Genomic DNA, 13,392 nt, shown 5'->3' with positions numbered 1-13,392 from the left:
CTGGAAAATTAACTCCTGAGGTTCTATTCAAGTTATCTACAGGAATGACACCAATCTCTTGATTTCTAAGGCAACAGTGGCAACTACAGACAGGCTTCTTAAGATGTGCTACAGCACATCAAAATTCTTAAGCTACAGAGGAACAACAATATCATGAACATAGGCTTTTAAACTACTACTATATGCAAGCCCATAGCATCACAAGTATGAAATTCAGGCTTTATTCAATTACTTTTTGTGCCACTACAGACTGATCAGACTGAAGTTTTGTTTCTTTTATTCCTATTCTTCATTTCCATTTTTTATCCAGATTCTTCTTCCTGTTGCTTTACCCAATCCTTTTCCTGCTGTTCCACTGACTAGTGTAGACATTGCAGAACTCTCCACAGTAATTTGCTTTTGGGGGATGAAGATCAGAATGAGACGTTTGAGAATCTCCACCAAAACAAGTACATTCCACCTACTAGATGACCGGAAAGCTTTTCAGAAGTTGAACAAACTACTTCTGAAGTTAAGCTTCAGCTAATTTATTTCCAAAATTGACACAATTATGCCAGGTAATTGTTACTTTCTTTTGGTCAAGTGTACACACACCTTTTTCCCAACAAGACCGTTAGGTGCTTTTCAGAAAAAATCCAGCCTCACAGTTACATCTATTCAGTATTTGAAGTCCAAAGTGAGTAAGTATGTTATTGTAGGAAAAACAATAAAAACACTGCCGTGAGAATTGTAAGAAGGCCAGCCAACATGTCCAAACAACAGTAGACAGAATTTACTAGGAAACAGGTCAAAATAAAAAAGGAAATACGGAGAAAGTATTTTTGTGTTTCTCATCTTTCAATAATCATCCTTTTTCTTATCTACTTTCTGTAAGCGTTTGCTGTAGACCAGAGTCAAGAATTATGTATCTCTGGGCTAACCATCTAAATAGCAGTTCTGAGATGAAAAGAAGAAAAACAAGAGAAAAACCAACACATACACCCTGCAACATTAAGAGAAGCACAAACTATTGCAGAGTGCGGAAACCAACTTGCCTTGAATAAAGGAAACATAGAGAAAATAGTGGCTAAGTCAGATGAGGGTACCAGTACAAAGAAAAAGCCAGATCAACTATATGAGGCCAAAGCCAGAAAAAGTCAAGGCAGAACTGTAATAGAAACAGACAAGACTACAAAGGATGACAAAGAGACAATTAAATCATAGAGGAAACTTGAGGAGCCTGGTACCTTTTCACAGTATGAAAGGAGAAAGGATGATGTTGAGAAGGTCAAAGAGTTAACACTTTTTGTGTTTCAGCTGCAGTTGAGCAGTAAACAAAACTAACTGTGGCAACAAAGGGGTAAAATCTCAGATGAAAATAGGGAAGGAATAAGGCAGAGAATATGTACAAAAGTAGAGTATCTTTAAATCATTTGCTGAAATTAAAGACTGATGAAATTCATTCTAGTGTATAAAAACATGGGCTGAAGCAATCTCAAAGCCATTTGCACTTTTCTTTGAAAACTCACACAGGACAAACATGATGAAGGGCAAATACAAGGTACATCTTTAACAGAGGAATGAGATGGGAAATCACAGACCAGACAGGTAGAGCTCAATTCCCAGAAAACCATAAACAATCAAATTATTTGCAAGTACCTGCAATGACAATATGGAGATGGATAACTGAAAGCTAAATTTCTCAAGAATAAAGTATGCCAAAGCAATCTAATCTTCTTTTACAGCAAGACAACATGTCTTAGAAGTAGAGAAAATGCTGTAGATATACTATGTTAGACTTAAGTAAGGCTTTTCACATTGCCTTAGGTGACACCATCACAAATGAGTTCAGACAATGTGGTCTTCAAATGAAAGATGGGATTAAGCAAGAATAAAACTGATCATATAAATTAAGGTCAGGCAGCAGAGAGCATTTAGCACTGACTAAGTTCTGCAGAGGTATGTGTATTTCTTTCAACACCTATCAGTATTTTCACTAACACCATCAATCACGGAATAGGAAGTTTGCTTATAAAATCACATTGAGGGGAGTGAGTGGAATTCAGTTTCTTACTCTGAAGATGAGAACAGCCAGTATCTAACTTGTTACAGACAAGTGAAAAATTGTTAGCCAAGAGTATGAAACTATACAAATACCAGATGCAGAAAATCTAACTAGTTGGCATCTCTGAGGACTTCCATGGACCCTACATCACCAGAGTCATATTATTACTTCTGTTGCTTCGGTCTTTAGTGGTCCTTTGTATTCTTTTACCTTACCAAGAGGGCATTCTGTCCACACTTCACATTTAAGGGTATCTCAGAGGTTTGTTCATGGTCTACATTCACTCATAACAAGTCAGGAGACTCTCAAAAAGACAGAAAATAAAAGACTGGTTCTAGTATATTTCATTCTCTCCTTGTGTCCAAATAAAATGTACCTCATGCAACACACTTAAAAAAAAATCAGGGAAAAGAGTTTCCAATTGTTTTTATAAACTTCTGTTTTCTTTACAACCAAAGAAAATTAAGCTATTTTGTACACCAGAAAAACACTGTTTTTCAGGAGAACTGCATATCATGACTTCATAAATTGTACACAATGTTTTCACATTGGTTCCTTGTTCAGCAGATGACTGGACTGTGGTAATGGTCCTATTTGTTTCGCAGACTCCAGGAAAAATTACACTATTTGCAGACTTTAATTAATAATGGCTGACAGAACATGAAGCAATAAATGCCTCCCAGGCATGCAATAAACTTTGAGGTTTATTTACAAATTAATGCTGTGTAGATCATTTAATATTGCATTACTTAATCTCAAACATTGTTAATTAAAACACCAGTCACAATCAACAGGGTACAATATAAAATAAATAATAGTATGAGAAAAAATACAACCTTCCATCATCTGCATGAAAAATTTAGATGGAAAACAAGAAAGTAAATTTTATTTTTAAAATGTGTATATTTAAAGGCAAATTTAAAACAATTGCACTTGCATTGTTGTTGACACTGATGTTTTGCAGATGTTCAGATTTGCTAACCTGAGAATATTTAAAATAACTTGCTTGCCCTCTCCCACTTGTAATCTCCATGCTGGTATGCAATGCAAATAAAACATTAAGGGAGTCACAAAACCCTAAACTCTTAACCCTACCACACCAACCAAATATATCTTAAGTGTAAAACATTTAATATACTGATAAAACTACTCATGAATGAAAAAAGTGTGAAAATTTATATGTGAAAACACTTGTTAAATATGTGAAGTTTGGCAATATTCTATATTACTAATGGAACACAGGCAACAGCTTAAGCTACTGTTAAAATTCCACATAAAATCCCCAAGATGCCTAAATGGCAAACTTTACGTTTGCCTGGAAAAGACAGCACAAGATTTCATATGTTTAAATACTCAGTTTATGAATGTTTAAAATGTACTGGCTACAGTACATTTACATAGAGAGTAAAAAAAGATGAAGACAGAAATATACTCCTTTAATACAGATGGGTGTATTAATGCAGAATGAGGCAGTTGAAATTGCACTAGGGAGACAATGCATCCACACTGCAACAGAAATTGTCTATCTGAACTCAAGTCATTAATAGCATACTGGTAACACAAGATAAATATACATTGCAGTAACAAGAAGTAGAATACAACATTTTTTATGCATTTCCAAGGCTCTTGGAAACAATGCATTTCAGTCTTCCACAAACACAGTAACTTGTCATTTCTGGGGATTTGGGGTATGAGAAGATCCACTGCTGTATCACCAAAATGGTCCCCAGCCTCTAAACTAGGAGGAGAGTAGCTGGCATGACCTTTTTCTATCTCCCCTGCCCTGCCTGGCACAAGCTCTCTCTCTCCCACATTTACTCAGCATTCCTTACCAAGGACCATTTGAAAACAAAACAAAAATCTAGGCAAAATGTTTCCGGTTTAGTGAAACACGATAGCAGATGTATTATTCCAACAATGAAGTTCACTTTCTAAACACATTTATACGGCATAAACCCCTTAAATACTGAAACTGGATAATAGTTTTTCTACCTCCAAAGATCACTTGGGACATCAGTCATAAATTCCAACACTCATCAAGTAAATACACAAGTTTCTGTATCTCAGCATGCTCTCGGCTTCCTTTACATTTGGGGTTTCCAAAACCAAGCATCTCCCTAACAGGGAGGAGAAGGCTCCTGAACAGCACAGCTCTTCAATTCTGAACTCACTGCAGCCATTAAATTTTGAGCACTAAGCTAAATGAGTCATCCTCCCTCTGCACAGGTGACTTTATCAGCTTAACCATCCATAATAATCTTCATCTTTCCTCAGCAAATTATTTTAATAGAAACTTATCTATTCACCTGCATCAGTGACTCAATTAGAGTTCCTTTATTCCACACACATTGGTTTTAATTACTTTTTTCTTCCTGTGCATTTAGTGAATATGCAAAACATACAGGACCCCACGCTGAAGCTGATAGGAAATGACCTAATTCCACTGAGTTCAACAGATTTCAAGAGTGCCACAGTGACTTAAAGCACACAAGGCTCTAGCTCTCTATGGTTTCTGTTTAGCTCAGCTATCTTCAGCCTTCCTCCTTTGAAAGACTTTAACTGAAGTCCGAATCATGCGATAAGACTTACAAGAACCATGCTCAGGGGAGCATGCTATACTGAGTTTATTGTTTTAGACTTAAGACCATAATTATTTCATAATATTATTAAGTTCCTGTACCTCCCCCAAATCATCTACCGAGCTGTAATTTATCTGCCTGTTTTGCACAGCTGGCTTTCAAGACATGCAGACAGACAACAATGCAGCAGATGCTTTGGGAACAGTAAACGAGATACGAGAAAGCTGATAAATTAACCATGCAGCAGCACACTGAAAAGCAAACTGGGGCTGTAAACTATGGCCATGCAGCTTTATTTACACGCAATACTTGACTCATGCTTTAACTACTGCCATTGGCAGAGCTATATTGATTGGTCAGTTAGCCCTGAGACCTCTGCTTCTTGTTAGCCTGTTACGAGCAGTTGTTACACACACCAAAGGTAGGAAATATCTTTATATGCTTTTGAAAAACAGCAGGCTAAAGGTGGTTGACTGCCAAAAACTTTGCTGAAATTCTATGTGAACTAGATGTGGAAGGTCCTAAATAATTCTGATGTACTGGCAAAGGTATATATATAGATTTTAATATAAGAAATCACATGCCTTTCAATTTTGAGCCATTTATGGGGTTTTTTTTCCCCATCTACTTCAGACCTATATGCAGCTTATAGTATCTTTTAGCACATTTAACAGAAAAAAAGTTACAGAAATGTTGAAGCAATCACTTTTTCTACATGATCTATGTAAAAAAGGCTGTTTATTACAATTAAATAATCCTTTTCCTGTAAATTATCCTTTTCCTCTGTATGCACGGACTGGGTTCTGCATGGCATGGGCATAAACAGAAGGAATGTGTTAAAAGCTTACAGAGAAGCATCTGTACCTGCAGGTTTAACAAAACGGCTCCAATTCTCATGGCCTCACTGACTTCAAGGCTGTACATCAGCTGGGGAAAGCGGGGAGGGCTCTGGTTGTTGGGTGGAAGGACCTCAATGTAAACAGTAGTAATAGAGCTCCTGCAATGCAAGAAAAAAAAAGTCAAAGCTAGTCAAAACCAATAAATTGACAAACACCAGGCAACCAACAATGTCTACTTTCTATATTGTGTGTTCTCGAGCTCTAACAAGCTCCCTTTGCTCTTTTAAAAACTTCAGGACCTATTTTTCATTCTGTATCAAGCATAAAGCAGGCTGTCACATTAAGAGAAGAAAAGCTAAATAATTTGTTTAAAGGTAGCCCAAGTGTTCTTCGAAAAACAAGGCAGTAAGATATCAGTGCGCACTCCACATACAAAGTTGACTCCTAATCCACTGGTCCTCTAGGTGAGCATGACAAATTCTGAGATGGCAACTACTTCTGTCATGCACAATGTTCATCCCTGGAGCATCCCTGCTGTTTTGCAGTTTGCTGACTTTCTTTGGAAGAGAGAGAATAGAAAACGTTGGCAGAAAGGATAATGCTGTGAGAAGACTGGCATACACAACTCTACTAATAGGCTGCATCCATACTGTGGTTCACCCAAGTCCACTTCAGACTGGTGAGGCATGGCAATTAAAGAGACTACCACACCCACCAAGGAAACCTGGCAAATCTCCAACTGCACTGAAGCCCTAACCCAAACATCCTGCAAAGAGCATTCCAGTTTGCAAGTTGAAGACTCTTCTGGGAATACTATACCTCACTACAGACCCTGGAAAGATCATGCTGTGGACACACTTGCTGTTCAGTTGCTCCAAACTGGGAAAAGGAGCCAAAAGTCTCTCTGAGGCAGACAGATTTAAAATCTGGTTTAAAGGGATTCTTCTCTTGCATCTTTGCTCAGTTACCCCACCTGTTTTCTCTCCGGTATGTTAAAACAGTACTGCTGTCCCAGAACAAAATCCTCAGGACAGCAAGCATCATACTGCAAGTGCAGTCTTCCTCCATTGACTTGGTAAATCTTAGACTTTAGGGTTGCAGGAGAGAAATAATTTCACAACCAAGTGATTTGTTCCCCCCTTCTTTTTTTTTTTTTTTTTTTTATTGGACAGGGTAGCATGAAAGGAAAAACACAAATACCCAATGAACTGCTTCTTGCAGAACTACTGAATTTAGAGCATTTTTAGAGACTCCTGTGAGAAATCAGCAGATATCTTACAGTGGAAACAGCTTCTGTGTTAACTGTTAAATACCAAAATGACACACCACTGAGAGATATTTCCAATTAGCCATACAGGATTCTGACCACAGCCACTGCTGTTTCAGATGCTTCCCACCGCCCTTTGCCAGCAGGTTTTAGAACTCCATGCAAATGATGGGAGCTGAGAAGAAAAATACTGTGACACCATGACAGATAGCTATGTTTTAAGCACAAGTCTGATGAGAGGCAGCTTGAGGTAACTGGGGGTGTTCAGCCTGGAGAAGAGGAGCCTGAGGGGAGACATGAATCACTCAGTGCAGCTACCTGAAAGGTGGTTGTGGTAAGGTGGGGGTCAGTCTCTTCCCTGAAGTAACAAGTGATAAGAGAAAGTTGCACCAGGAGTGGTTTAGATTGGACATCACGGTTTGACATTAAGCCATTTCTGGGAAGGGGGAAGGTGCTGTAAAGATGGCTCATGTAAGAAATTGCTCAAAACTCTCCCCAGCTCTGAGCTAGTCCCACTTCTGGGGCTGAGCCAATTAGATGCCTTCACGATCACTTTTTAAGAAGAAGCTGGAAGAGGAGGGTTCTTCCTTTTCCTTCTTCTGTCCCTTCTTTTCTGGCTGGTGGTTGTGCAAGGAGTGGGAAGAACAAGAGAAGCAACCATGCAGACTCCAAGGTCAGTGAGGAGAGAGAGGAGGAGGTGTACTGGAGCAGAGACTCCCCTGCATCCTGTGGAGAGGACCGGTGAAGCTGAGTTTTGTTTGCATTTCATTAAAGACTCCGCATCAGGGGCAGAGACTCATTTTGCTAAAGACCCCGAATCAGGGGCAGAGATTCTCTTCATTAAAGACCCATATGCCAGGGGCAATGACTATGGCCAGAGGAGTCTGTGTCCCATCGGAGGGACCTAATATCCACAGAAGCTGTAACTGTGGGGAAGAACTCACACCAAAGAAGTTCATTAAAATTATGCCTAGAAGAGGCCACGTCCCAAGGGAGGGACCCTGTATCTGCAGAAGCTGCAGCTGTGGAGAAGAATCCACACCAAAGATATTCACTAAAGACTGTGTCCCATCTGAGGGACCCTGTATCGGTAGAAGATGCAGCTGCTGGAAACAACCCACACCACAGAAGTTCATTAAGGACGGTGTCCCGGGGGAGGGGCCCTGTATCTGAGCAGGGAAAGAATACCTGTTTCTTGTAGGTAGTAGAATAAACTTTCCTACTTTCCTCTCTAATTCGAGTACTGGAGTCTGTTTTGCCCAGAACTGTAATTGGCAGTGAGCCCTCCCTGCTTTTGTCTCAATCCACAACAACTTTGGTTATCTTTTTTCCTCCCATCTTGCTGGGGCCTCCACCACCCTAACAAGGGTGGGAGTGAACAGGGGGCACTGAGTAAGAGACTATTATGATGCTTCATTGCTGGCTGGGCAAAACCACGACAGAAGGTTGTTAGACACTAGCACAGGCTGCCCAGCGACTTGGTGGAGCTGTCATCCCTGGAGATATTTAGAAGATGCAGATATTGGTTGGACTCAATGATCCTAAAGGTCCCTTCCAGCCATAATAATTCTATGATTCTATGATTTTTTTTTTTAATTTTGGGGTTGTGTCATGCAGTGCACTGAGCACGTTCCAAGATAACAAACCAAGAATGCCTCTGTCCAGACAGACAAATCCCTCCCGCAGGCAACTGCTGCAGAAGGAGCTCTGACCCAAGGGGCACATCCACAGAGGAAGTTTGAGAAGGGGATGAAACCAGGCCCAGTGTGTCCCACCTTTCACAGCTCAACCACATGTTGAGGCCACATGTTGGAGCACGTGCCTAGAGTTGTTTGGCTGCTGTCTGCTTCGAAAAGGAGACAGATACACTCTCAATTATATTGGATGGACTGTCAGTGCCAGAGGCAGTGGCAGGGCTGAGGGGTCTCAGAGACTGGGGCTGCCCTGGCTGGTTCCAGTGGTTCCTCATGGCTAGGCACAACCTGGCTCCTCAGCTCTGCTGGCAGTGACTCTGGGAAACAGATTTAAAAAAGAGGAAAAACACCAAATAGGAGAAGAATGAGGTAAAAAACTCTGAGTGGCAGTGCAGGGAGCACTGAGGAGGATGAGGAGCTCCAGAAGACAGAGCAGAAACTCCCCTGCAGCCTCTGGGGAGACCTTGGTGAGGCAGGGAAGGGTGTGGGGAGGAAGAATAGCAGAGATAGGCTGTTGTGGACTGACCATAACCTCCATTCCCCATCCCCTGAACTGCTTGGAGATGCAGGATTTAGGAATGTGGGAGTGAAGTTCAGCCTGGGGATACAGGGGAGTTGGTGGGAGCTGTTTAGTTTTTGTCTTTATTGCTCATCATCTAAACCAATTGTAATTGGCAGTAAGATAATGCTCCCCAAATTGAGTCTATTTTGCCCGTGATGATAATCAGTAAACAATCTCCCTGTCTATCTCAACCCATGAGTTTTCACACCTTATTTTCTCTCCTGTCCTGTTAAAGAGGGACATTGAAAGCATGGCTGGGAGCATATCTAGCAGCTGGCCACTACCTATATATTAACAATATATACAAGCTGACTCTAATGAGCTGCTCACCATGTCACAGCAGCCTAGCAAACATCCATCTGTGCCCCAGTGCCTGGCTACCAGTTAATCCAGGGCAATCCCAAGCTCCTCAAGGGCAGTGACGCTGCAGATGGGGCTTTTCCACAGCTGCGTGTCTCTGGAGCAAGTGCTGGATTCATGTCCAGCAAATACAGGAGGTGAGGATCTCATTGCTTTGAACATAAAAGCCAAGTCCTTATTTGATTTAATTAAATTTTAAAGAAGTGTATAACAACTTACACTGAAATGCATCGATGACTGACACATTCTTTGCATCTATCACATCCTTGGGCATTTAAGAAGCTGAATTTGCACATTAGTGACTCAAAGGATATTAACAAAACCAGTATAATCAGTGGAAGATGGACAATTAAAACTGAAGTAAATCATCCAAGTGTTGATTACCTCCTTATAAACAATAGTTAATTTCCTGTCTTCTTGTCTATTTTAAAATACTCCCTCATATCCCACTAATCTATCTGAATCGATGTTCCATACTTAACACTGTTGGAGTAAAGAAAATATCATCACCAAATGCTTAACAAGAGATACAACGAATTAGCAGACAAAACGTCTCTTAGAGCACTGGGCATAAATATTTTCTTGGGAGAGCTGCTGTGTGTGTGTGATACACACATCCAAAAAGTTGCACTTTAATGTGCATTTTTCTTCCAATGTTGAGTTTTTAATAATTTTTTTTCTCTACATTTTTGTCTGATCTTGATACATCTGTATAATAGCTGATATATTGTCTGTCTCGCTCTATAAAACAAAGGTTTCTGTTCACCACAATAATAAGGAAATTTTCTTCACATATGACTATATTGTACATTGTAAAATGTATAATTAATATATTTATATATATGTGGACCAATATGTCTTTGGCCCAATATTCTCTGCATATGCAAGTCACAGAAACACTGTACTTTTCCACTCTGCAACAATAATCTCATGATAAGGTAGTTTCTAGATTGGACTGGATCTAGCAGATTGCTGTTATCACTAAGTGTCGTGCTTCCACTGGACAGGAATCTGAGGCTAATAGTGAAAAGGCTAAGGTCTGAATGAAATTGCTTGATTTCAAAAACGTTCTTTTCTTTTTTTTTTAATTTAAATAATATAAACTGCTGATCACTGTATAGTTAACTGTAATGTCAGTTCTAAAAAAGCAAATTTCATACTCAAGATTTAATAATTTGTATAAACTTACTTAAGTGTACTTAAATATAACCCAATAACTCACATTAATCACGCCTGCTATAGATAGAACACTCAAATATCTTGGTTTATGCACTGTCATCCAATATGAATTTAATGTGTTGCACTATGCAAAAAAGCTACATAGAATGCATTGTAATTGAAATTGGTGCTCACAAAGGCTACACAGCTACAGTTCCTGAACCAGGTTTAGCTTACTTTTTTGCATAAGCACTTGAAACACAGCTAATTTACAAGACTACAGTTAGCCTGGTATTATCCTTCTGCAGAAACCAGATTTTGGAAAAAAAAAACGGTTAATATTTGAAATCATATCAAAATCCTTTATCTGTTTTACAGGGCACACCCTTTCCTGTCTGTACAGATATGTAATGACTGTCTGGACCTGTCCCATTCCTAGAAGTCTCAAATACTGGTTACTGCCTCCAGCAGGGCCATGTGAGCCACCTAAACAATGTGACATTAGAAGATCCAAGAAGTTCACACAATCTCAACTGCGAGATACTAACCACCTCACAGCCAGAAGGAAGGAAATAAGATGTAAAAAGACATTTCTGAAGACCTCAGAGCTGTAGCTCACTGAAGCTCTCCTTGGCTTTTCTCAGTATAAAATAGTAAGAGGCTGCTTCAAGCACCACAAGCTCATTTCTGGTTTTCTAGCCTATACACAGAACGTCTGGAAGGCAGGATGTCTTTTTACCAAAACGTCCCTTATCAGACAGTAAGAGTTGTCCAAACTCTTTCTCCACAGCATTTTGCTGAAGCTCCAGTGCCACCTTCCCTCTGATTTTTTAACCTTCATAGATGCAGAAAATACAGCTCTGGGGCCCAAATACACCTCAGGTCATGGCCAGGCTGGCCCAGAGGCCACCCACCTCAGCTATAGGAATACTGCCTAGATGGAGTGGTTTTCTGAACACATATTAAAAGCTATGAAGAATTACATGCTGTAATTCTATACAAGATGAGACAAGCAGAAATTACAAGAAAGAAGAACTTTTCCACTTTTGAAGATTATTGCAACAAAACATTTTCAGAGGAGGATGCACATGTTCCCAACATACATCCCCAGAAGTATGTATTTTTAGACAAGATAAAGATTTCTCAACAATAAAAGGAGCTGATAGCAATCAAAGCTGTATTGTAGGGGCTACTGCTGCTGGGGCCACACTACCAGATTCTGAAGCTCTCTGAAGTGGCGTTATTGATTTTTGTCCTCCACTTCAATATTATGCTAGTACTACACAAAATTTAAGTGGATAACAGTCCACAATTTTCTCCTCAGCATTACTAACAACCTATTATTAGCTACCCTAAGAGAGGGCCTATCAAGAAAGCAAGCTAGAAAGAAAGGAGAAGAAAATTTGACCAGGAGACTGCTACCAAAGTATTTTATGAACAATCTAACAATCTGAATACATTAGTGATTGGAAAACATAATTATAAAACACGTGCACAACAGTATCAGCTGCTTTCTTGGAGATGTGATGGAAGCAACAAGTCCTAGAGAAAAGCCAATTACTGCAATTTCACTTTTGTTTTACCTATTCTCCTCACATTCTTAATTATAGGAAAGAGAAAAAGTTATGGGAGATTTAAATGCTGGAAGCTACTGTTATTCTCTGTCATCCTCTTTGGAATATGAGGTTGTCAAATTATCAAAACCAGGCCCAGATACACTTTTATGCATGACCACCCCTCACTTTCATGAAATGATATTTGTGCCACATGCAGAACACAAAGTCAAAAGCAGCAGGTGAGTGAGTCTCGATACTTTTATTTATTTTTTGAATATGCAAGCATCCTATTCTGTTCAAGCATCCTATTCTAACCACAATAACTTTGCAGGCTGCTTTCTTTATCAGCTGGTGGAGCACAGAAATAATATTGCTGTTGCAAATTTAGGTCTTTGTGGGGGACACTTCTCACCGTTGGCACAGCTTGGCAAGTATGTCCACAAAATGCCAAAACTGGATGACCTTGCACACCCTACACCACATCTCCAGCTCAGCCACTAGACTACTTCTGATCCTTTATGCACCACAGCAAGCTGCATTCTAAACAAAAAGCATTTTCTTTCTCATTAGCTTTCTTCCTTCCATCTCTTCGTTTCCATTTAACAAACAGGCATGCACAATGACAGCACAATATATGAACTTTTAACAAATAGACCACTACAAGCCAATGAAATAACAAAAACCAGGAAATATAAATAAGGAACAAAAGGTGAAAGACTTCTAATATGACAATTTTCCAAAACGTGGTGTTTAAACCAAACAGAAGACACTGAATTGCACTCCAGTGTGGAGTTACAGGCATCAGTGTGCCACGCTTCTCACACCCTGCTAAGCACTGATTAAAAAAAACTTTGTTTCATTATAAGATGAATTACCTTCTCTGTGCAGGAGGAGCACTATCAGATGCTTTGACAGTGAGTGCATAGGATCGCCCCACTGACAATACAACTCCTGGAGCAATGGTGATAAGGCCTGTTCGGTCATTGATGATGAAGTCTCCCTGATCCCCAGCCAAAATTTCATATACTATCTGTCCATTGGGTCCCTCGTCCGCATCTACAGCGGTGAGCTGCAATTCAAAACCAGAATGTCAGCACACATGGTTCAGTGTCGTATTTTAGTAGTTCTTTGTAAGGCAACTCAGCAGAGATAGAGGAAGTAGAGGGGAAACTTGAACATCTGTAACATATACGGTAATTTCTAATTACTGCGTAACAAGGATACAACTTAAATGAAGGATAACAGGTGTGAAAACATCACGAAGCAGAGAAAAACTGCTTACCTAAGATTGCAAGCAAATAATTTTAAGATATGAATTAGGAAAATTAATTAA

General features: G+C 39.7%; 1 protein-coding gene across 1 annotated transcript in view; it reads right to left on the bottom strand.

Moving 5' to 3' along the window:
* PCDH15 (protocadherin related 15) overlaps positions 1-13,392 on the bottom strand; it is a 495,784-nt gene that overhangs the window by 159,757 nt on the left and 322,635 nt on the right. The window contains exons 14-15 of the mRNA XM_062000927.1: positions 12,935-13,128; positions 5,488-5,620 (exon numbers count right to left, since the gene is read on the bottom strand). Coding sequence (XP_061856911.1) covers positions 5,488-5,620; positions 12,935-13,128 — 327 coding nt within the window. The remainder of the gene's footprint in view (positions 1-5,487; positions 5,621-12,934; positions 13,129-13,392) is intronic.

Source organism: Colius striatus, chromosome 8 (assembly GCF_028858725.1).
Source record: "Colius striatus isolate bColStr4 chromosome 8, bColStr4.1.hap1, whole genome shotgun sequence".
Lineage (NCBI taxonomy): Eukaryota > Metazoa > Chordata > Aves > Coliiformes > Coliidae > Colius > Colius striatus.
Note: the sequence above shows the minus strand (reverse complement) of the source record. Positions and strands in the feature narration are given on the sequence as shown.